The sequence below is a fragment of the Oryctolagus cuniculus genome, chromosome 15, assembly GCF_964237555.1.
Source record: "Oryctolagus cuniculus chromosome 15, mOryCun1.1, whole genome shotgun sequence".
NCBI classification, from domain to species: Eukaryota; Metazoa; Chordata; class Mammalia; order Lagomorpha; family Leporidae; genus Oryctolagus; species Oryctolagus cuniculus.
Window position 1 is genome coordinate 78,569,448 of NC_091446.1, and position 24,596 is coordinate 78,594,043.

Consider the following 24,596-nt stretch of genomic DNA (forward strand, 5'->3'; position numbering starts at 1 on the left):
CAAGTCCTTGGGCCCCTGCTACCCACATAGGAGACCTGGATGAAGCTCCTGGCTCCTGGCTCCCACCTGGCCCAGTCCTGGTCATGTGACCATTTGGAGAATGAGTCAGGGAATAGAAGGTCTCTCTTTGTCTCTAACTCTGCCTTTCAAGTAAATAATTTCAAAAAGATGGAAATAAAGATGTTTATCCCACCCAAAATTGAAATCCATGCATAGATTTTTTTTCTCATAATATACATTTTCCATTAATGTTTGAAGACTCCCTCATGTGCAAGGATTTTACTTTTTTTTTTTTTTTTTGCACCAAAATAAATTGATCCACTTTTTCCGGGAACATCTTGTAGTTCCTTCGTACACGCAATCTGCGCTGTGCACACTCCGTGTCTGGTCTCCAAGGCCAATGCACTTTGAATCCAAGAAGCTTATGTAAACTCCTCCCTTGCTATTTTTTTAAAGATGTATTTATTTACTCGAGAGGCAGGCAGAATTCCAGACAGAGAGAGGGGGTGGCCCTCTGCTGTGTTTCGTCCTGTTGCTCCTGTTGCGTGGGGCTGCTGTATTGCCCACTGCAGCTTCTGAGGCCTCCTAGCCCCACCCTGAGCAAAGCCTGTTAACCCTTCAGGCATCAGGCCTGCTCTCAAGTCTCTAAGGTTCCACAGCCATGGCTATCCTGGCTTCGAGTCTCCTCCTCTAACATTTATTAAAAATAAATAAATAAATAAATAAAGCTGAACTTTGCATTAACAAGCCGTGCTGAGCACTGAGACTTCGGTTGAAGGGTGTTGAGCATTAACATCCATGGGTGCCAACCTGCCCGGGAGCACTTAGTAACCCAGGATGGGCACACCCGGCCCCATGCACCTGGCCAGGTTTCCTCTGGGGGCCAGGTTGGCGAGGGTTCCCTGAGAAGGCTGAGCAAATAGTGGGTGTGGGAGTGATGAGTCAGGCGAGGTGGTAGCCTCCACAGTACTGGTAGGAGAGTCAGGGGAGAGAGAGATCCCCATAGTGAGTTTGGGAGTGACAGGTTCAGGGAAGGGAGCAACAAGGAGCCACGAAGGCCACAGTGCTGGCTGGGTCCTGAGGCTCCCTGGTTGATCTTGGCCATGGGCTGCAGAATGTATCAGCTACTGTCCAAGTCCACCATGAGCAAGTGTGGGGGAGATGAATGATGGGGGCGGGGGTGGGGGAGAGCACGGTGCAGACAAGTGACAGGTCTCTTCCACGGTACCTGACCACACGGGCCCCAGAGGCTAAGAGGCTGCAGAGGGGCTGGGGGCTCGGCTCAGAGCAGGAAGCTGCTGGGGGAGGCCTGTGGGTGGGTAACGCGCTCTCTGGGGGCGTGTGCCCCTCCCAGATGCTCTTCCGTTCTCTCATGTGTTAAAGAAACATCTTCAGGCTCCAGACAGGAATGTGTGAGTCCCACAGGTGGCAACGGCAGATGCGGACACACAGTGGGAATGAAGCCAGACCAGACGGTGAAACACAAGTCAGTTCTATTCCTTCCACAAGGCTGTGATCATCGGTAAACAAATGTGAGCTCTGAGCGCCCCCTCCTGGAATAACAAGCCCCTTCTCATCTCTATCTCCAGGCCTCAGAGGCCGCGGCCCTAATACCCTAATGCCCAAGGTCACAGGGAGTCCTTGCTGGGATCTGAGAGTCCCCGGCCACTATGGGCTGGAGAGCTGAGACGCTGGCATACTGGCCTGAGTGGCTCAGGGGCCTGGGACCAGCGCTCCCGGAACTGTGAGGACACCTGCCACGGCTCCTCATCTGCCTAAGGAGTTGATGTGTCTCCAGGTGCCTTCAAGATCCTGCAGCTCGTCCTGGGCCAGTGCTGCATCAAAAGCCCGAGCTCCTCGCCTGGGAGCTGCCACTCAGGAGCTGTGCAGGAAACGTCATGCAAACCTCGCCGCCAGTGGGAGGGGACCTGCCTGTGGCTGCCTAACTGCCCCAGTAGCAAGAGTCCAGCAGAAGCTTCTTGTGGACTTACCTTGTTCAAATCTCTCCAGGGCGTGCCGCCGTCCCCTGGAACCCACCATGGGAAGTGTCACTGTGAAAGGCGGGGCTGCCAGGGATTGTGTTTGTCCTGTGTCACCAGTGCCTCCCGGTGGGACAGAGCTGAAGGTGGGGGCTTTAGCGAGGTGACGGGGTTAAAGAAGGGCATGATGGTGGCCCAATCTCTACAGGACTTTGTCCTTATAGGGAGAGGGCAGGACACAGGTGCACACAGAGGGAAGACCATGGGAGGAGGCAAGGGGAAGGTTGCCATCTGCAAGCCACAGAGGAAACCAGCCTTGACCTTGAACTTGAAGTCTCCTTTCTTTCTTTAATCTTTTTTAAAGATTTAGTTATTTATTTGAAAGTCAGAGTTATATATAGAGAGATAGAGGGAGATTTCCATCTACATGTGAAGACAGCGCTGTTGGGGGTGCCTGCTCAGCCCACAGCCACATCCTTGCTACTGTTCCCCATGCTACCCGCTGGGACCAATCGCAGCCGTGTTTGCGTGAAATGACTACGGTGGGCACACCAGGTATGACCACCTTAACCAGCCAGAATCCTTCCCGAGTCTATGTGGCCCTGGGAAGCAGTCCACTCACCTCTGCGGCTTGTCTGGGCAGAGGACGAGCACTTGGGGACTGTAGGGTGGCAGGCAGCTAAGTGCACAGAAGGGCAGAGCGGGGAGAGAAGGAAGCAGATGCAGCGAGAGAGAGAGAGAGAGAGAGTGAGCGAGCCACCTCCACCCCTCTCTGTGGGGTCCTTGGGTTGAGGAAGTTTCAGAACCCCAGGACAAGCAGCTTTTCTTGCTGAAGAAAGCTCTTCACCCCCAAACCGTTCATTCCTCCTCCGGTTCACCTGAGATGCCCCCTAGGGCCCTACCTGAACCTGTGACTCTGCTCAGCCTGGGTCCTGCCTTTGTCCCCTCCCTCCCAGCAGGTGCACTCCTTAAGTCCTCTCAAGTCTGGTTCTTGGGCCAAAGAGACTTCCTTTGGGAACCCAGGGAACAGCGTGTTCATCACTGTCCAACCAATTCGACTGATACTGATTAAAAACCAGAAGTCTGGTGGGTATTTCTACCTACCAGTGCCTTGCATACATGTAGGCTTCAAGGACACGGGGAAGGTGGAGGGCCGTCTCATTTACTCTCAAGGTAGGTTAGGGATGACCAGGCAGCCTGGGCTGTGGCCACCAGGGACCGTGCTGTGTCAGGTGTCTGGGTCACACACACAGGCCTGGGTCACACACGCATGTGACACTCATCCCTGTGGGAGCCTTAGCTGCTTTAGTGGTGGCAAAGGGCACACAGTGGGTTGACCTTCTCCGGGGAAGTGGACAGGAGCCCGAGGTTTCCCCTGCACTTGGGGGTGCAGGAGAGAGAAGTCTGCCTTCCTGAAGGGCCCTCCCTTCCTTCTCCAACACACTTGGAATCTGGGTGTCCAAGATGGGAACCGGGGACACGGAGGCCTCCCAAGAAGCCTGAGGGGCTCAAGGTTTCCTTTTGGCAAAAATTAGGGAAGGAGACACTGCATTGTGTTGATTTTTCAAAGACCTGTTGGGCTCTCTTTCTTATAGAACTTGGCACATGTCCCCATGTGTCCCAGGCCTTGGGGACAGAGCTGCCGGGAGTGACACTGGTCCGTGCCTAGCATCCACACACTACCGTATAAATACATCTTGTATCGTGGGGCATCCATCCAGGCAACAGACCCTTGTAGGTTAGCAACAAAGCCCACCCGTTTTTTTGACTACAAACCAAGGCTCAATGCATATGCAAATAGAGGCCTCTTAATCTTGGGTTTTGGGTCATTTAGAGGTTGGACAACGGGGCTGGTGTCTATAGAGGGATTGCCGGTTCCTGGGAGAGAGCAGTGGCAGTATCCTGGAGGAAGACACGGAGTACCTGGCAGGGAGGCCGTAGCACTGGGGATGGCAGATGGAGGACAGGCTCTCCAGGTTGGGTTGAAGGCAGATCCTGGGGCCGCAAGGTACCTGTGGGAGGGATACACACTCCTGGGTGGGCTGGAGGCAGATCCTGGAGCCACACGGTGCCTGTGGGATAGGGAAGCACTCCTGGCTGGGCTGGAGACAGATCTGTGGGTCGCACGGCGTGGGGACGTGAAAGCACTCCCTACTGGGTCGAAGGCAGACTTTCGGGCTGCAGGGGGCCTGTGCGCATCGACTGTTCACCAGGGCCAAGTTGGTGCACCTTGCCTGCGGGGAAGAGGAGAGAGAGGTGGTCACCGAGATCCCGAGGGAATCAATTGCACCAGAAGCCTCCTGCTGTCTGGCTCAAAGGGGTCGGGGTCAGGATCCGCCGGGTGGGCCTTGGTGAAGGTCCTTGGGAGTCCAATCAAATCCCAATCAAAATGGAGTCACTCACGTCAAGCCCTACCAAAAAATACAACAAAATAAACAGAGCCAGAAGGCTGTGAGTGACGGCTGTTGCGTGCATACACCTGACAATTATTATAGAAGATTGTGCCGGCCATGGCCCTGCACAGAGTGAAAGACCTCAAAGCTCTGGAGACGCTGGCAACTTCTGTCCTTCTGTGAGGATAGCTAGTAGCCATTACTGATCTGTTCCGCTCTGGGCTCACGTCAGCCTTGTTACCGATCCTTGAACAGCCTCGCTGTCAATCGTTGTGGCCAAGGATCGTTGCTTCAACTTGTGTGGTCTGCCTCATGTTCCTTTTGCCCTGTGGGTCCCCTCCTCACACACTCTTAGCTGCCTGTGGCCTGTCTGTCCCCATGGCAACGCTCGGCTGCTCTGGAATGCACCTGATGTCTCCGGAGAGCTCCCTTCTTGCTAGTATTCGGGTCCAGCTCTCTGCTGTCTGAAGTGACATCACCCTCGGAGGACACCCAGGTGGTGGCCACGTGGAACCCTCTGTGCTGTCTCCATGGCTCAGTGTTTTTCCGCCCTGGCTAGGATCCTCTTTTCTCCTTTGTTGGATACAGGCTCCCTGCTGATTCCATTTGGGATCTGTTTTGCGTAGGACCCCCTGGCATAAAAGACCCGGCATCCCTCTTCAACCCTTCCTGATCCGAGAGCAGGCATCCTTCTGGTCTGAGTGTTCTGAGAGCTCGCATTCTGTCTACGAGGACACCACATCTCCCTGGTGAGTTCCCTCTTGCTCTGCACGCCTCTTGCTCTGTGAGCGCCCTTGGTTTGCTTTGATTCCGCGCATCCATGCATGATTTGGCTCTCTCCTTGTTTCTGGACTTTTCCCAACAGCCAGTATAAACGTGGGGTGGCCACTGAGAGGCCCTGAGGGTAGTCGTGACCATACACGGGGGCCTCTGATGTGGGCAGAGGAAGTCTCCTTTGGGAAGGATACGTGGGTCACCACTCAGGCACCTGCTGGGCAATTTCTTAGCAGCTGGGGACACCTCGGTCACAGGGCAGACTTACTAGGGCCAAGGCTGTCCAGCAAGTGCACAAAGGAACCTCTGCCAGGTACACCTGTCAAAGCCTCACACCTGGCTCAAACCCTCATGATTCATTCACATGCTCAGAGGATTTTTTTTTCTCCTTTTGCTTATAAACAAAACAGGACCTCCAGATTCCAGAGCATGCAAAAAGCTCCCTCTCTGGGATTTCCAGCTGCCTACAGGATGGCTCATGCTCACGCACACCTTCAGAGCGCTGGAGAAAGCGTACCAAGAAGACATTCTTAAACCACAGCCATAGAGTTTCACAACCTGAGAGGCACACTGGCATTGTAGAGGCTGTGACTTCTCAATTTCTCTTCCCCTTCGCCCCCCTACTCTGCAGACTTTTCTGCTTACTCAGAGATATTCCCAAAATATCATGGAAAAAATGGAATTAAATGTGGTGCAAGAATTTTTGAAATCTATGTATTTTTTTTCATGGTGTACATTTTCCATGAACTTTTACAAGATCCTTTGCACACATGGGTTTCAAAATTCTTTTGCACTACAACAAGCTACCATTTAATTTCATTTTCCATGAACTGACCATCAAATTAATATCAAGTGCGGGGCCGGCGCTGTGGTGTAGCAGGTAAAGCTGTTGCCTGCAGTACCGGCATGCCATATGGGTACCAGTTTGAGTCCTGGCTGCTCCACTTCTGATCTAGCTCTCTGCTATGCCCTGGGAAAGCAGTAGAAGATGGCCTAAGTCCTTGGGCCCCTGCACCCACGTGGGAGACCCAAGGAAGCTCCTGGCTCCTGGTTTCAGATTGGTGCAGCTCTGACCATTGTGGCCATCTGGGTAGTGAACCAGCAGATGGAAGACTTTCTCTCTCTCTCTCTCTCTGCCTCTGCCTCTGCCTCTCTGTAACTCTGCCTTTCAAATAAATAAATAAATGTTAAAAATAAATAAAATAAAATTCTGCTGCAATAGTCTGTATAAAACAAACCAACATGAAAACCAGGAATAGACTGTGGCTGCTTGCAAAGCCCACTTGAAAACTGCTTTTATTCTGACGTTCTAGCCCAGAAAAGAAAAGAAAATGCATTCAAGATTCATGGCTTTACGAGAGCATCTCCAGGGCCACCAGCAACCTAGGCACTCAAAGAGCCATCTGTTTAAGAAACAGAAATGTAAGTCTGCCTGGCAACCAATTGCTTAGACTGACAAGGAACTGGAGTAAAAGGTTAATAACTTAAAAAGAAAGAACTACATAGCGTTTCTAAAAGGTAGGTCCTAGAATCAGGGCGTCTCCTTGTTAAACAACCATCCTTATACTTTGATTAAAATCTTGAGCTCAGAGCAATAGCAAAAGGTCATTCTGTCTGACACGGAGACGGCTTGCTCTGCCTCACAGGTGTAGAAAAGACAGAAAACAGCAAACGCCTTTGAAAATCTGCTCCCCTGGAGGACTTTCCCTGCCCACACGCATTAAGTCAGGCAGATCAGACCAGACAGCAAAAGACAGTCAAAGCTGCCTGGAGGTTTTTTTTCCTTATATAATTCAGCCAGTTTGCTAAAATTCAAGCATCAGTGACTGTAGCTCAAGTCAATCTTTGGTAAAGAATTGACTTTGGGGCCCGCGTTGTGGCGTGGTGGGTTAAGTGGCTGCCTGCAGTGCCAGCATCCCATAGGGGCCCTGGTTTGGGTCCTGCCTGTTTCATTTCCAATCCAGCTCTCTGCTATGGCCTGGGAAAGCAGCAGAACATGGTCCAAGTGCTTGGGCCCCTGCACCCATGTGGGAGACCTGGAAGAAGCTCCTGGCTCCTGGCTTTGGATTGGCCCAGCTCCTGCGATTTGAGGAGTGAACCAGCTGATGGAAGACCTTTCTGTCTCTCCCTCTCTCTGTCTGTAACTCTGCCTTTCAAGTAAATAAGTAAAATAAAAAAAAAATTCAATGAAATGTCTGAGCCATTACTGAATAAATTAAAATACCAAAACACAGAGGCTAAATATATTTGAGTGCTCTTGGATATGTAAATTCTACAGAAAAACTATGTATTTGGGTCTACTAATAAATATGTACTTTAGTATATTGAAAAATTGCTCTATGAGCAGGCACATCTCTGCATCTAAAATGCTGGTATGTGCTCTAAAATTAGGGTTACTAAGAGTTAAAAAAATTCTAATTCATCTATGTATTTCTATATGCAATGGGTACAGGAAGAAACTTAAGATGTGTTTTGATTCAAAAAACTGCAAGAAAGACATCAAGTGTGTTATTTTACTAAGAAATTAATTTTGTCTAATTCTAAAGTTATTTAAGGATTATTTCCAAATGTAGCTTTAGAAGGAAAGCAGAAACAAAGGAAGAAAAGAACAGTAAGGGGGTGAGACAAGGACTTGAAGGAAGTTATAACGTTGTTATTTTTGGGGGCTGGTGCTGTGGCACAGCAGGTTAATGCCCTGGCCTGTAGCACCAGCATCCCATATGGGCACCGGTTCGAGACCCAGCTGCTCTACTTCCGATCCAGCTCTCTGCTATGGCCTGGGAGAGCAGTAGAAGATGGCCCAAGTCCTTGGGCCCCTGCACCCGGGTGGGTGACCTGGAAGAAGCTCCTGGCTCCTGGCTTCAGATTGGCGCAGCTCTGGCCATTGCGGCCATCTGGGGAGTGAACCATCAGATGGAAGACCTCTCTCTCTCTGTCTCCACCTCTCTCTGTAACTCTGTCTTTCAAATAAATAAAATAAATCTTTTAAAAAAAGGATGTTATTTTTGGTAACCAAGGAAGATAAAAAGAATTATTTTTGTGTGAAAAATATTTGTGCAGTAGTATAGGATTTTTGTTCGATCAGTGATTGGCTTGTTCTGGAAAGGAAGCAAAGATGCACAGTGCCAGCTCAAGACTGGAGCCCGGGGTGTGAGGTCTGCAGAGCCGTGCAGACTGCTGGAGGTCTCTGAAAGTTCAGGGAAAGTACATCTTGTAAAAATGTGATCAGGCTGTCTGTAGTTAGTTTCCTTCTAAAAGCTGAGCGAAAAGACCCCGATTCAAAACCAGATCCAGACCACTATGCTAAAATAATGTTTTCTTAGAATATTGATTTGTTAACTAAAAATTTTGCCAGAAGTTTTTTTTTTTTTTTTTTTTTTTTTTTTTTTTTTTTTTTAAGATGGATGTATTTATTTGAAAGGCAGAGTTACAGTGTGAGAGATCTCCCATCTTCTGGTTCACACCCTAAATGCCTGCAATGGCCAGGCAGGGCTGAGCCAGACCGAAGCCAGGAGCTTCATCTGGGTTTCCGGTGTAGGTGCAGGGATCCAAACACTTGAGCCATCTTCTGCTGCCGTCCCAGGCACAACAGCAGAGAGCTGAATTGCAAGTGAGCCGTGGGACATGAACCAGCACTGGCCCTGCAAGAAGCTGTTACTTTCACTTTTTTTTTTTTTTTTTTGACAGGCAGAGTGGACAGTGAGAGAGAGAGACAGAGAGAAAGGTCTTCCTTTCGCCGTTGGTTCATCCTCCAATGGCCGCCGCGGCCAGCGCGCTGTGGCCGACGCACCGCGCTGATCCGATGGCAGGAGCCAGGTGCTTTTCCTGGTCTCCCATGGGGTACAGGGCCCAAGCACTTGGGCCATCCTCCACTGCACTCCCTGGCCACAGCAGAGAGCTGGCCTGGAAGAGGGGCAACCGGGACAGAATGCAGTGCCCCGACCGGGACTAGAACCCGGTGTGCCGGCGCCCCAAGGTGGAGGATTAGCCTAGTGAGCCGCAGGCGCCTTCTCTGAGCCCCTGAGCCTCTTGGTCAACAGGCAGGAGTGGCTGGGGCCATCAAACTTGTGTCTCTGCCAGTGCCATTGGAGGCAGGCAGCAGGCCAGCGGCACCCAGCTTCCTGGGACTTGCTGACTGCTGCCCATTCACCCTAGCCTGCCTTCCACCCAGATTGGAATCGAGGTGGCCTCCAGGGGAGACACGCATCGCATCCAGAAACACTCTAACTTCAGGCTCCTCCTCCCTGATGTTTGTTTTCCTCCATTCCCAGAACACCTCCTTCTTTTTCGATGCTGGGTGCTTTCTTCTTTGCTTCGTAGGGTCAACCCCTTGAGGACCCTGCCTCTCCTGGGGGGAGGGCTAGGCTGGCCATCTTTCCACGTGTGGGGAGGGGGGCTGAGGAGGAGGACATGGCAGACAGCTGCTTTTCCCAGATGGGGGCAGGGGGACAAATGCTGGCCTCCCCATCTATAAGTGTGTTTCCACTACGCACTAAGAGGAGACCGGCATTGTGTTCACAAGGGAGAGTCCTCGCTCTGCTGTTCCTTTCTTCTCATCCCAGACAACTGAGCAGCCAGGATCACCTGTTCCCACGCTGACAACGGCCCCCAGGTGCAGGCTGTTGGCAGGTGGGCTAGACTGGGCTCCAGGAATTCCTGTTCACCTGGACACACAGGCTCACCTGACCACTCCCTTAAGCTTCACCACAGCATGGCCTAGCATTATTTTTTTTTTTTTAAGATTTATTTATTTACTTGAAAGTCAATTATACAGAGGAGAAGCAGAGAGAGAGAGAGAGAGGTCTTCCATCCGCTGGTTCACTCCCCAGATGGCTGCAGTGGCTGGAGCTGTGCCGATCTGAAGCCAGGAGCCAGGAGCTTCTTCCAGGTCTCCCACGTGGGTGCAGGGGCCCAGGGACTTGGGCCATCTTCCACTGCTTTCCCAGATTGCCTGACATTCTTTACAGGTGCATGCTTCGGGTCGTGGGGTGCCATTTCATCCTGAATGTCGAGACGGGAAGGATGAAGCCGCTCAACCTTGCTGAGCCAAGTTGTTCTGCGCACGCCCTTGAAGAATGCCAAAGGGGCCGCTCCTTTTCCAACACTGACTCCTGTGCCTTCACACCCTGCAGACCTGAAATGCCTCCTTGTGTCAGGGAGAAGACCGAGAGTGTACTCACAGGCCCGCGTCCGACTTGCAGAGCTCCACATTCTTCCTTCGTCCGACCATTCATTCACCATGGGTGGAGAATCCTGCGCCTGGGGACCCGGATGTAAGACACTGCTGCTGGGAAGCCTGCGCCTGACAACTGCCCCCTCCTCCCCATTCATGCGACGCGGAGCCGCAGCAAGTGCAGATTGACAGCTGGGTTGACGGAGGCAGGAAGAGATTTCCTGACTTCTGCTTCATCAAGTGCAAGCCACTTCAGGGCACTCTTCTGGCTGCTTCCTAATGGAAGGGTCCCTTGATTTTCTCTCCGCTGCCTCCTTATCTTCAGTTCACTTTCCGCTGACGTGTCTGCCTCCAGAGAGTCGGGCATTTGCTGGCATAGTGTCTGGACAGCATTTGTCACCGGCTGACCTCTGCAGGAAATGCAAGTCCTGGCATGACAATGGGAAATTCTTCTTCTAGCTCACTTTGTCTCCCCAGTCTCTGACATGCAATAAATCTTTGCTGAATATATGGATAAGATTAAGTCCATGAATATTTTCCATTGTGAATTCCTTCCACTGCTTTCATGCTTTTTTTATATTTATTTGAAAGGCAGAGTTATGGCATATCTGCTGGTTCATAACCCAAATGGCCACAGTGGCCAGAGCTGCGCTGATCCAAAGCCAGGAGCCAGGAGCTTCTTCCAGGTCTCCCACGTGCATGCAGGGGCCCAAGGACTTGGGCCATCTTCTGCTGTTTTCCCAGGTTCATTAGCAGGGAGCTGGATGGGAAGTGGAGCAGCTAGGACTTGACCAGTGCCCGTATGGGATGCCAGCACCACAGGTAGTGGCTTTACCCACTGTGTCACAGCGCCAGCCCCTATGTGGATCTATTTTATCTAGAAAAGATTTACTTATTTATTTGAAAGGCAAAATGACACAGAGAGAGAACAGAGATAGAGAGCCATCTTCCATCCCCTGGTTCAGTCCCAAATGGCCATAATGGTTGTGGCTAGGCTGAGCTGAAGCCAGGAACCTGGAACTGCATCCCAGTCTCCCGTGTAGGTGGCAGAGGCCCAAGCACTGGGCTATTGTCTGCTGCCTTCCCAGGTAAATTAACAGGAAGCTGGATCAGCAGCAGATGAGCCAGGACTTGAACCAATGTGCTCATATGGAATGCCAGCATTGTAAGCGGTGGCTTAACCTGGCGCATTACAAGGCCAGTAGCCCTTGTGTTTATCTAGACCCCTATACTGAGATCAAATATTTAGTTATTTTTAGTGCAATTTTTACCTGTTTAACTTTTTAAAGACTATTTGGGCTTTATTTTTGGTATGTGCCTTTCCCAAATTTCACAAAATGATTTGTTAAACAATCAGTAAACATCTATAGGTTCCCCAAGGACTATCATCATCCAATATATAATCTATGTATTCTGGATGGTGTTTGTGGATATGGAGCCATCATTTTAATGGGCCTATTGTTTTAATCTTTAGAGCTTAATGTGTTAAAGGCTAATCTTCCCTTGCTCCTTTTCTTTTTCATAGATTCCTTACCATGAGTAGCCCCACCTACCTGCCCTCAGCCCAAGGGAACAGCCGGGCAGCCTGTCCTGAGAGGCACTGCCCATCTTCCTGAAGCCTCAAGAAGCAGTGGGCATCGCTGTGGCTCACTAGGCTAATCCTCCGCCTGTAGCGCCAGCACCCTGGGTTCTAGTACCGGTTGGGGTGCTGGATTCTGTCCCGGTTGCCCCTCTTCCAGTCTAGCTCTCTGCTGTGGCCCAGGAAGGCAGTGGAGGATGGCCCAAGTGCTTGGGCACCTGCACCCACATGAAAGACCAGGAGGAAGCACCTGGCTCCTGGCTTCGGATTGGCGCAGCGCCGGCCGTAGCGACCATTTGGGGGGTGAACCAATGGAAGGAAGACCTTTCTCTCTTCTCTCTCTCTCTCATGGTATATATATAAAGCAACGGGCAACCTGTCCTGAAAAGTGCAGCCAACTGAGGGCCTGGGGAGCATCTAGGAAGTCCTGCTCGCCCTCCTGCGGCCCTGAGAGGCATCTGGGTTATTGTATAATGATGACTCTTGGCCTACTGGGGCCCTGGAAAGTGCTCAGGCAACTCCCCTACCATCCCCACAATGATCCCAGGTTAGCCCACTGCGGGGCTCTGAGACGAGGATAGGATCCTGCTTACTGATGCTTGGCCCCAGGAAGCAGCGGGGCACCTTGCCCCGAGCAGCTAACCCATGGAGGGCCTGTGAAGTCACCTGTGCAGCCCTGGAACATGGAAACGTGCCCTACTGGTCCCCTGGTATGGCTTGGGACCTGCCTGACCCTCAGGCACTGACATGTGTTCTGCACCACTGCTGGCAGTGCTGTGCCAGACCCACCAGGCTTGCCTGGAGCTTCCCTACCCCTCTACGACCCTTGGAAACTGAAAGGTGCTCCATTCATATGGCCAGAAGTACCATGTCCAGAGCTGCCAGTCTAAGAGGGTGTATCCCAGCCGGCCACCCCAGAACCCCTACGGCCCAGGTCACGAGTCACCCACAGGCATTGCTAATGTCGATCAAAGCTGAGGGAGCTACAAAGATGCTTGCTACCTTAAAGCATCTACCTGGAGCCAAAGCCAACACAGCTTACAGACCTGACACCCTAGGACATATCACCAAGAGAAAATCTCTTACTATAAAAGCTACTCCGTAAAATAGGCAGAGGCACCCAACCCATCAGATGAGAAAACGTCAAAGTAGGGACACAAGGAACATGGAAAATAGGCAATATGCTATTTCCAAAGGAATGAAATATCTAGTAACAGACCTCCAAAGGAAAGGAAATCAATGGATTTCCCTAAAAGGAATTCAAAGTAATGATTTTAATGAAAATCAATGAGATACAAGAAAACACACACAGACAATTCAATGGCATCAGAGGCAATTCATAACATGAATGAGAAATTCAACAAAGAGAGATCATAAAAAGGACAAAACAGAAATTCTGGAGCTAAAGAATTCAATAAATAAAATAAAAAGTCTAGTTGAGTGCCTCAACAGCCAATGAGATCAAACGGAAGAATCTCTGAGCCCTCTGCAGGGGGCTGAAGGGCCCAGGTGACACCCATCCCCTCCAGCGCTCGGCTCACTCCAAGCCCTCAGACCAGTACACTGACGACACAGAGAGGAATGACCTGAGCTCCTGCCAGTCTGACTCAGGGCTTGGGCACCCAACATGAATCTTACAGAATACCCAGTAAGGACCTCGGGACTATGATTGGGAGGCACAGGGTCAAGTTAGATGGCAGCAGAGGAGCTGGAGGGGAGCCCAGATGTATGGGCACAGTTTCAGGCCTCCCAGGGTTCAGGAAAGATTTGGGGTTGATTTCACATAATCCTCGACACTGCTGCGTACCCTCTGACTGGCCTTGGACAACCTCCTGGATCTCTCGTGGCCCTAGTTTTGCTGTCACTGATATAGGAGTGGCCACTCCTATAAGCACGACTTCAGGACAGGGGCCTGGGTGGCTGCAAGTGCCGTCCATCATGTGATGACCCTGCCACCCTGCTCCAAATCTTAGATCAAAAAAAGGTGGGAAGGGACCATTGTAGTCACTCAACCCCTTGCCCTCATCTTGCTGGGCAATAAGGAATTTTGGCTTTCTCCCATGCCCATCCTCTGGTCTCTGCATGCCGTGTCCCATGTTCAACCCCTTCATTTAGTTCTGTTCTTCCCAGACCTGAGTGAATCCATAGGTGTGAATTTCCTCTGTTCAGAGCCATCAGGCTGGGGTGCTGCCCAGGAACTAGTTGGGCAATAGCAATGGGGAAAGGCCCCTGGGAAATCAGATGGACAAGGGGCAAGCACGGTCAGGCCAGAGAGCCTTGTTTATTGACACAGAGCCTTGAATCAGCTCAGGCAATGTCTAAGAGCTCCCAGCCTGCATAGCCCTTCCAAAAGTCTTCTCCATCAGCCACTGAGGTGGGCTTGACTCAGGGAATGCAGCCTCACACAGACCCTGGAACTAAGAGTCACCCAGGTTCCTGGGTCTGTTTGCACGGAGTGTGAGAAACCCCAGGCAGATGACTGCTGAGAGGACTCTCAGGGACCGACATCAGGAAGGGGAAGCCTTGAGAGGTTTGGGGGACCCTTCGTGAGGTCACCAGGATGACCTGATGGGCGGCCAGGCAGTGGGAAGGGCAGGAGCCAAGTTAGAGTTCAAGTCCAGCTTTGTGACCTGAGACAAGTCACCCTCTCTTTGCTTTCTCTTTCCTGGTAGACCAGGAAAACAGCAGCACCTGTTGGCAGCTTTCCGAGAAGGGAATTAGGTGACCACAGGGATGCTGCATAGGCCAGCAGCTGACCCACAGGAGGGCTGGGAGATCCCCAGGAGGAAAATCCCAACACTGTGGCTTCTCCTTACAGCCACCGGGAGGTGACAAAAGAGGAATATCCCCTACCAGGTGGGCTGGTCAGTGCTGGCCACACAGCAGCTACAATCATGTCCCCAGACTGCTGCCCCAAGGGATGAGCCATGGACACATATAGAGGCCATGTGCAGAAGCTGTCAGCTCTGTGTCCAGGACATTCCTCTTGGCACTTGCCCACCATGGCTCTGAGCCATGGTCCCAGAGGGCAGTGTCAAGGGCAAAAGCAGTGGCATTTGTGTGCTCCCGGGGAGCGTCCCTGAGCCCGGCTCACCTGGCCCCTGGCCCGGCACCACATTATCGGTGAAGAGTGGCAGCTGGGCTGGATGTAGTTGCAGAAGCCGTCCACGGTGCCCTGAAAAGCAGACATGGCCGTGAGCAAGGCCCCTGAGCACGGACCCCACCTCCAGAATCCTGGGACCAGGCTGCAGCCTCCTCCTGGGCAGGGCCGCGCCCTGCAGGCTGATAGGCCTGAGCAGTGGTCGGCTTCCTTCCCTGGAGGGCGTGGCCGGGCTGCTCTGTGTCCAGCACGGTCAGGGGACAGGGAGGGCGGCCTCACAGCTGCCCTCTGAGGCTGCAGAGAAGCCGGGAGCTCGCAGGAGAACGCGAGGATCCCCACCCCAGTCAGAGCTGGTCCTGGGGTCTTCCTGCCAAAGCTGGCCACTGGGGGGTCCCTCCATCCTTTCCTGGGACCCCAGGCTGCTGCCTGGCCAGTCTCTGCCTCCCGAGAATGGACCCAGGGACTTGTGGGAGGCAGCGGCTTTCACACCAATTGCCGTGTGTCCATCCCCGGGCACAGCCTGCTGTGTGGGAGCTCATGATGGCCCCTGAGGGTCCCGTGTCCCCTCCTGGGCCAGTTCAGTGCCCCCCACTCAGCAGGCAGCACGGCCAGGGACAGCTGTTTCCCCCCAGCCCATGGAGCCCACAGCCGGGGCTGGCTGGGCCCGGCCTTTCTGGGGAGCATCGCGCTGGGCAGAGGGCAGTGGGGCTCTTCTGTGCATCCCTGCATTGTGTGGCTTCTCTTACTTATGCACCTGCAGGCCCCAAGCTGGACACCATAGCCACTGCCCGAGCTGGGGACATCCCCGGTGACACTGAGGTCAGTCCCATGTCTTCATGCTAGGCCCTGCCGCAGGTGAATCCCTGGTTTGAGATGGGCTTGGGGTGGGGGCGGGGCTCCTTTGCATCCTCGGGGCCCCTCTCCTGGGTGGGCCCGGGGGATTTCCCCAACTCTGAGGGATCCTAGTCCAGGGCCCGCATGGCCCTGCCTGCTGCCCCTGTGCTGCTGGGCCCTCCCCCGGCGCCTCCCACCTCTATGCCACTGGTGCAACCGCATCCGCAGCAGGAGACGATCACGGTGGGGCAGGTGTTTATGGGGGGCGGTGGCGGGGGTGGAGGCGGTGGGGGTGGCGGGAGTTCTTCTGGCTCCTAGAAACAGAAACACCAACGTGTACTCCTTGCCTGTTAGCCCCTGGCATCCAGGGACAGGGCGTCTTTGTCCCAGGGCCTGGCACAGGGCTGGCCGATCTGCTATGTTTTGGACTGAGTGGACAAATATGGGGAGAGCACGGAGGGAGTCATCTGGGGACGTCCCTGTGTGTCCCAGGCCCTGAGACCTCCCCCTCTCTGACCCTTGGGTGGGAGATGGTGAGCAGGGGCCTCAGGATGCCATGGGTGAGGGTCCCCGACCTCCCCAGGCAGGGGACGAACCAAGACCAAATCCACACTCACCTTTTCTGGAGGTGGCAGCGGTAGTGGCTCCTTGACTTTCTAGAATGGTAAAGATACAAACGGGGGCTGCATGGGACTGGGTGGGAGCCTGGTTTGGGGTAGCAGCACAGGGTGTGGCCTTGGGGGTGTCCAACTGGCACCCCGTGCCTGTGGCGCTGTGCCCAGCAGGCTCCACCTCCTGGAGCGTCAGGCCCCACCTCCCCTGGGGGCTCCTCATCCTCCCTGGCTGCCTCCCCCTCCATCTGGGGCCCAAGGCCTTCCCAGAGGACCCACAGAGGTCACCTCCTGGGCTCAGGGGCTCGGGTGTCCCCTCTCCAGGGACGAGGGTGGGTGTTGGGCCATAGCCCAGGTGTTCCAGACCAAACCCCTGGGACCAGCCTGAGGCAGGAGACCCTGAGGGAGGCCAGGCTGTGTCAGGTGCAGCAGCGCGAGAACAGGGTCTGGGACTCCATTGGCTCTTGTGATGACCGTGGAGCGGATGGGAAACTGGCCAGAGGCAGGTTCACGGGGCTGTCATGGGGGTATGTGCCTGGTCCCTGGGGCTGGCAGGAGCTGGCACTCACCCTCCGACAACACAGCCGCCAGCAACACCACAGCAGGCAGGGGATCAGCAGCAGGGCGGGCAGGAATGAAAAATAGATTGGGTTGCTGACAACACCAGCTCGCTGTGGGAGAAGAGGTAGCAGACAGCATCAAGGCCAAGGCCCGCAGAGGGCCTGTGTATGCTCCTCCCGGTGCCAGCTCCCTAGCATCCCCATTGTCCACGCCCCTTCTCCCCGGGCTGCCTGTCCTCCAGCGGCTGGGAGACAGGCGGACCCCACCTCTGCCCCTGCTGTTGCAGTTCCCCTGGGCTGGGGGGAGGGGCCCTGTCCTCCTGCTCGTTCTTTCCTAATGGGGACCTGGAGCTGTAGTCGGGCACAGGCCCTTGGGTCCTCCACTATGCAAGTGCTGTGCTGAACCAAGGGCTGCGGGGGGGTGGGGGGGGGTGGGGGGGTGGAAGCGGGGCAGAGAAACCAGTGAGCCTGGAAGAAAAGGGGAGGCCGCGGTGAGGATGACCAAGGTGCCCCCGGCTGGCTTGGAGCCACAGGGCTGCAGCTCCCGGGACTTTGTCTACAAACACCTGTTGCTATGATGATGGAAAAACTCTGAGATGTCCTCCATGTAATTAGAAGGGCTGGGAGGTGGAGGAGGGGGTGGCATGAAGGAAGTCCCTCTGTTACAGCCAGAAAAGATTGCATTTGTCGAAATCTTGGCTTAAATCTCACGCAGGGAGATAACCAGGACTGCCCTGCCCCCATCACACACACACACACACACACACACACACACACACTGCACTTCCTGCTGCCAACCTGGACCAGCCTGAGCAACCCTGACTTCTGCTTCTACGCTGACTTCCTGGACCTAAGCTCTCCCCACGCACCTAACCCCAGCCCTCCCGCCTGCTTTATCTGCGGACAATGCAGGCTCCTCCACGCCCTACATTTCCATAGTGACATAGTGACTGATACTCTCAGTTCTGGTCTGGGGGAGTAGGGGTGGGGGGACCCGTGTTTAGCACTGTGCAAGTTGCGGGAAGTGTCCCAGGACCTGGTCCCTTTTCTGGCTGGCACCTCTAACGCCTCAACCAGCCCTCTCATTTCAGGGGTCCTTGGCTCTAAGGGGCTTCTGTTCAACCTGAGGGTGGCGGTGAAGGGATCTGGTCTCCGATAGGGCACAAAGGGCCGTGGCTCCCTCAGGTCCTTTCTTGATTAAACTTGTCAGGAAACAGGCCCACGATTTTGGAGAGCGTCAGTGGGGCCAGGAGGGGACACCTCTGCCTCTATTCCCAGGCCTTAGGGTCGAGCATCGCACACCATGGCCCTCACACCTGGGCCTTGTGGGGCCCCCTCTTCGTCTCTGAGGATCCCTAAGTGGCTGCCCTGGGCGTCTGTCGTCTAAGGGACGATCTGGGAAACCAATGAGCTGAGGGGACGCCCTCATATTTGGCCAAGGGACGCCTTTCAATCTCTATGTTTTTCAGGGATGCCTCAAAGTGGGTATTACAATTTCTTAAAATGCAAACCCCACGCATTTACTGTTACTGTCTTTTTTTTCCTGGGTGGTTTGTCTGAAATACTTTGAGCTCATAGTGACATCATGTGGCCACTTCGTGTCACTGCAACTCAGATTCTGCTGGCTCTCAGAAAATACTCTTGTCAGACCAGGGTGAATGATAAAAATTCACTCTGGAAGCAAGAAACAAATTGCTCTTCCTGGCTCTCTTGGGGTTGTTTCCTGATGGCTGGATGCCTCGCAGAAGTGCTGGGACACAGTCCGTGGTGAGTAGGGGTCCCATAGGGCCCCCAACAGGAGAGCGCACCCCGTTCCTGGGTCAGGTGGACACATCTGGCTCACCCAGAGCGTGCATACCGGGCATGGCTCTCCAAGGACCTCAAGTATCCAGATGCTGCGTGGGATTCGTGATCCCCCAGACGCCCAAAACAGCATCTGGTGGGTGACTGGTGACACCGTGGTGACATCCCACAGAATAGCCTACTTCCCAGGGAGGTGGGTGGGGGGACGGGGCCCTGGAGCAGCCCCTCTAAACAATGGGGAACGAAAGTCTTCAACTCCCCCTGCCTCCTTGTCGGTCCAAGAGCAATGGGCCTGAAGGGCTCACACCTCATGAAAAGGGGTCACCCTGGCTTGGGAAGACGGCTCCAGCCATGTAGCAGAGTGGTTTGTTGCCATCTACGTTAGAACTCAAAGCTACTGGGCAGTTAGGACTGGAGGCTCCCTTCAAGGGGTGCACGGAAGCTGGCAGCTGGTGGGGTTCGCAGACGCAAAAAACACTTCCCTGTGCATCTGTCTTGCTAAAACAGTTAAGTCGAAGCAAGAGGAGGCCACACAGCGCTGGACGGCTCTGAAAGGGCCGTTCCTCCCCATGCTAACTCTCTCCCCTCCTTCAAACCCAGTTTTCAACTATCCCTTCACTCCAGTATGCAGAGGACTAAAGCCAGCCTGGAACATTTGTATCAAGGCTGAAACCCTCACTCGCTCACACGGGCACAGACAATGCTTTCTGTGCGTGAAGTCCACCATGGCTCCTTGGGAGGGCATCTCCCGTGGGCACTGAGTCCTATAACAGAGAAAGGCCCACGAACTTAAAATCCACCCAACAAGCCTTACCTTGGACCATTTTGTCTTACCTGGGCTTTTTTTCGAGCCCCTCTGTGTCTCGGCAAATAATGGTGTTTAGATCTAAGTGCTGTGTCTCTGAGGTGTAAATTCTCTAGCTTTTTTCTCACCTACGAGTCAGATGGTTGGAAATGCAAAGTTAAGGTTGCCTAGCTTTGTCCATATTTTTCTGCATGTACGAGTACATATGTGTATTGTAGTCAATGTCTACATGGACGCTTGTGTCTATACATGTGGCTGAAAACATTTATTTTAAAGGCAGAGACACAGAGGCATACAACAGAGAGAGAGAGAGAGAGAGAGAGAGAGGGAAAGAGGGAGAGAGAGAGAGGAAAAGAGGGAGGGAGAGAGAGAGAGAGAGAGAGAGGGAGAGAGCGAGCGCACCGAATCTCCCATCTGCAAGTTCACTCCCCAAATGCCTGCAACAGCCAGGAATATGTGGGGCAGAAGCTGAGAACGCAATCCAAGTCTCCTACGTGGGTGGTAGGGACCCAGCTGAGACAGCCAGGCAGAGAGGCGGGGAAGCTAGTTTTCCTGAGACCTACAGGGTAGGTGTTTAATTCTCCTTGTCCTGAATTACACAGACTCATTGCCTGGACCAGGCTAACTCCAGTTTAGGGGGCCAAAGCTGACCCAGGTGGATCTCCATGAGGTTCAATGGAAGACCTTAGCATGCTAATGTCCCATCTGGGTGTTGGATGACGGGAAACATCAGACCATATGTGGAACAAAAAGGGGCAGTAGATGCCGGGAAATCTCCGCTGACTTCCTAGGGAAATCGTGAATATTCCTCTTCCTCCTGGTTAGAATGAACATCCCCTTTCATTAAAGGACCCTTCTAACGTTAAACACGGTTCCAACACAGGGCCAGGGCCGTTCCTCTCCAAGGCGGCCCCACGCCATGCGGTGTGGATCTTTGCTTTCCCAGTCAAATGCTGGCGGCTCTCCACTCCCTCCTGAATCTCTTGTTGAAGAGAGGTCAAGAATCCGGCTCCCAGGCATGCCACGGTGGCTTCAGCCATCAGCCGCTGCCTCCAGGGCGGGCACTGGGAGGAAGCCGGGGAGGGAAGTGAGCCAGCACTTGAGACCAGGCCCTCCAACCATGGGATGCTGGTGTCCCAGGGCTGCATTTGTTCACTGTCTACACAGCACCACATTGACTTAGAAATCAGTGAGTGCCCATGAAGTAAGCAAAATGAAGGCCAAAGCTTCCTACAGTTTATATGACTTCAGAAAAATCCCAAGTAAGTCTCATTTAAGATTGCTGGTTTCCTGAAAAACTCCTGTTTTCTGAGTCATAAGATATCTGCAGTAGGGAGAGTGCTCGCTTAGGTGACAAGTGCTGTTAATGGGAATGACTTAGCTCTGCGCGGCGTGACGGCATGTCCATGAGCAGTTCAGACATAATTGTTCAGCATGAGTTCATTGAGTACATGCAGCTGGGTTAGACATTTGTCAGTGGGCTCTTCATAGTTTGAAAAGTCTCAGTACCTTGACATCTTAAGGTTCTGTTATATTAAGCCACATATTTGTTAGATGTTGAAGCCATTTCTCAACCACTTAACCGTCAATTATTAAGCAGGTTTAACATTTATATATTTAGGCGTTTTGCTTGTATGATATTAAATGTGCATATTTGAGTCTGCTAGTTAACGTGTCCAGTTTCCACATTTAAAAAATTGTGCTAAGAGAAGGCCTGCATTGAAGAAAGTTCCACAGTGGTGTTAGGGTACAGAACGCGGGATCACAGTTGCTAAGGATGGCAACCGAGAGCTAAGACAGAAGCTAAGGAGGAAGCGGCTGTGTGTGAGGAAGGCAAGACAGGGCTTACACAGGAAGTTATGAGGCTTTTTATAAAGGAAGCTATGAGGATTTTATAATGGATGTTATAGGGATTTTATAATGGAAGTTATGATGACGTACTTCTGTTGAGAGAAAATGAAAATAATTTTTTTTGTTGTTCTAAAGGTGACCGCTTGTTCCAAGATAGGAGGTGTGTTAGACAAAAACCCAGGGTCTGGGCAAGTTGTGAAAGCTTGAGGAATTCAGGGAAAGGAGTGGATCTTGCGGAAGTTTCTGTGTGATCGAGTTGGCCAAAGTGACAGTTTTCTGGGGGTTGAGCGCAGGCATCGAGGTCACCCGGGTGCGAAACTCAGCTCCGAGCTCTTGTGTTGCAACAGCGGTGTTCCCAGGAACCTCCACCTGCCTTCACCAGGGAACTCCAAGAGAGCTTTTCTCTACCTTTTTGGTAACTGGTATGGAAAACAAAGTTTCTGTAATCTCCTGTGCTTTTGGCCTTTAAAGTGTTTTGGTCACTTTGATTTTATTTCAAAATGATTCTATTTAAAAAAGCAAATTTTTGCTTATTTATCTGAGACACAGAGATAGACAGGAGGGCAGAGAGATCCCATTCACCAACTCACTTCCCAAACGTCTGCAATGGCTGGGTCAGGGCCAAGGTCAACTCTGAAAGGAGCTGGGAACTCCATCCAGCCCTCCCACAGGAGTGGCAGGAGCCCAATCCCTGAGCCGTCACCGTTACTCCCAAGGTGTGCATTCACACGAGGCTGGAGTCGGGAGACAGAGCTGGGCATGGAAGCCAGGTATCCCAACACAGACGCTGGCGTCTCCACCAGCAGTCTCCCCGGAATGGTCCTATTTAACAAAGTGTTTTAAACCTCTGACAGACTTAAAAACGTTCTGAAATTAAATTCTAAAATTAGTTCTTTAGGGCCTAGAACTAGCTTTGACATTTCCAGGTAGCGCCGGAAGGAAAAAAAATAGATTTATGAGTATTTGATGTGAATTACATGGAAAGCATTATCAAATAAAAATGTTGTTTTTAAACCTTGTTTGAGTTATATTTGTATGAATGCATTAGTAATGTGTGTTCTGACACTGTAACAGATTACTGGTAACCTAACGTGCGTTGGTCATAATTCTTTTAATTTTTTATTTATTTATTTTTTTGACAGGTTGAGTTATAGAGAGTGAGAGAGAAATGGAGAGAAAGGTCTTCCTTCCGTTGGTTCACTCCCCAAATGGCTGCCAGGGCCGGCACGCTGTGCTGATCCCAAGCTAGGAGCCAGGTGCTTCCTCCTGGTCTCCCATGTGGGTGCAGGGCCCAAGCACTTGGGCCATCCTCCACTGCCCTCCAGGGCTACAGTAGAGAGCTGGACTGGAAGAGGAGCAACCGGGACTAGAACTCCATGTGCCGGTGCCACAGGCAGAGGATTAGCCAAGTGAGTCACGGCACCGGTCCACTCATAATTCTAATATCAAGTTATTATCAAATTCCATTGTCAACTGTGAACGATCAGCCGGTCATTAACAATGGATGCTTTAGCTCTTGCCCACAGTTCCGTGCTTTATTCTGATGCTTTCCTGGGAGCCTCTTGCAAGCAACTAGGAGCCTACACTGTGTTGTCTTTGAAGAGTTTCACAAGGGCTGAAAGGAGTGCTGACAGGCAGACGTGCGGGTTTCCAATCGCTTAGGACTGGGTAAGGATTTTCTAAGACTGATGAAGGACGAAGGGTGTACGGAATCATTCACCAAAATCAGGCAGCACAAGGGCCACAGGTGGAGGGGGCCACAGGTGGAGGGCGTTTGGCCGGCGCTCACGACTAGACCTGACACGGGGAGTGCCTGAGTTCCACTCCCAGACCCAGTTCCTGGCTTCCGCTTCCTGCTGACATGGGCCCTGGGAGGCAGTGCTGATGGCTCAAATAACTGGGCTCCTACCACTCACAGCAGGACCTGAATTCAGTTCCTGGCTCCTGGCTTCAGCCCCCTGCGTATTTGTGGGCATTTGGGGAGTGAACTGGGGAATGACAGCTCTCTCCTTTTCTCTGATTTTGTCTCTGCCTCTTTAAATCACTTTTTTTTAAAAGAATTAATTGCAGGAGATTGGATAAATGAAGGAAAAAGAGTTATGGTTTCTGTGGCCGCCTTATTTCAACCGCAACTCACTCTGAGGTCCCTAGAGATGGGACAGAAGGGACTGGGAGGAACGAGGGGGCTGCTGCTCCTCCCTCCTCTGACTCCCTTGGGAGAAATGTGCACTTAGCTGCACTTGGCTTTTACCCGACCTGAACTCCTACCCTTGCCGTTCGCCCTGCCTCCAACCCTGGGCAGCCCCAGGGGCCTCCTCCCTCAGAGTACGAAACAATGGAGGCTGTGGGGAGTGAGGCGCTTTCCAAGCCAGCCCCTTCCGCTGGGACGGCAGACTGCCACCCATTGCTTCCTGGTCAGTCCTCCTGCCACCGCGTGTATCTGAGGCTGAGGTTTTTTTTTTCCACAAAAACCTTGGACCAGAGTGAGGTTTTCCTCTAAGGGGGGCATAGCTTTAATGCTGGGTTATATCTCCCCAGGCCAAAGTAATGGCAACGGGAGGAAAAAAACAGTTTGTTTAGCTATTCTTTCTTTTGAAATGAACACGAGGTCTGTAATGGATGACCCCCTGGCTTGAACTCAAAGGCCTTTCTGGAGCTGCATAGGATCCTCTGGCACTGCCATAAAAGAGACCTGGGCTGCCCCTCCCACCTTGGGCAGACTTGGGTAGGCCCTCCCCACCTTGGATAGACTCGGGCTGGCCCCTCCCCGCCCCTTGGGCAGACTTGGGCTGCCCCTCCCCACCCTTGGGCAGACCTGGGCAGGCCCTCTCCACCTTGGGCAGACTTGGGCAGACTTGGGCTGACCCCTCCCTTCCTTGGGCAGATCTGGGCTGGCCTTCCCACCTTGGACAGACTTGGGCTGGCCCCCTTTGAAATCACAGCAGAGAGCTGTCTGCATGTCTCTTACTTATTGTTACCTATTGTCAAGAGCTCACTGAGGCGGTTAACAAAAGCCACTCTTCAGTCCAGCCATGCCTTACAGGGCCTCCATCCCTCAGAGCCCAGCCTGGCAATCTCCAACGAAACACATCCTTGGAAGATCCCAGTGGGGAAAAGTCTTTTCCAGGCGCTTC

The 24,596-nt window shown here is 52.7% G+C and overlaps 1 protein-coding gene and 1 long non-coding RNA gene across 14 annotated transcripts in view; one reads left to right on the forward strand and one right to left on the reverse strand.

Annotated features, from left to right (window-relative positions):
* Positions 1 to 615: 615 nt before the first annotated feature.
* The window catches only part of LOC103351333 (anthrax toxin receptor-like), a 53,706-nt gene continuing 29,725 nt past the window's right edge, over positions 616 to 24,596 (reverse strand). For 8 of the 13 annotated variants that reach the window (XM_051823760.2, XM_051823759.2, XM_051823761.2 and 5 more), the window contains 6 exons: positions 19,641 to 19,739; positions 17,013 to 17,114; positions 16,450 to 16,488; positions 16,030 to 16,146; positions 14,993 to 15,073; positions 2,685 to 4,213 (listed from right to left, as the gene is read on the reverse strand). In XM_051823760.2, the coding sequence (XP_051679720.2) occupies positions 3,806 to 4,213; positions 14,993 to 15,073; positions 16,030 to 16,146; positions 16,450 to 16,488; positions 17,013 to 17,114; positions 19,641 to 19,739 (846 nt within the window). In that variant the 3' untranslated portion in view covers positions 2,685 to 3,805. Of the gene's footprint in view, positions 2,659 to 2,681; positions 4,214 to 8,532; positions 11,080 to 14,992; positions 15,074 to 16,029; positions 16,147 to 16,449; positions 16,489 to 17,012; positions 17,115 to 19,640; positions 19,740 to 24,596 lie in introns of those variants that run through there. The other 5 variants (XM_051823765.2, XM_051823766.2, XM_051823768.2 and 2 more) reach the window with 5 other exon arrangements.
* On the forward strand, positions 4,205 to 7,437 carry LOC127484190 (uncharacterized). The gene is made up of 3 exons (XR_011382521.1): positions 4,205 to 5,121; positions 6,460 to 6,568; positions 7,111 to 7,437. It is a non-coding gene; the product is annotated as an uncharacterized lncRNA (long non-coding RNA).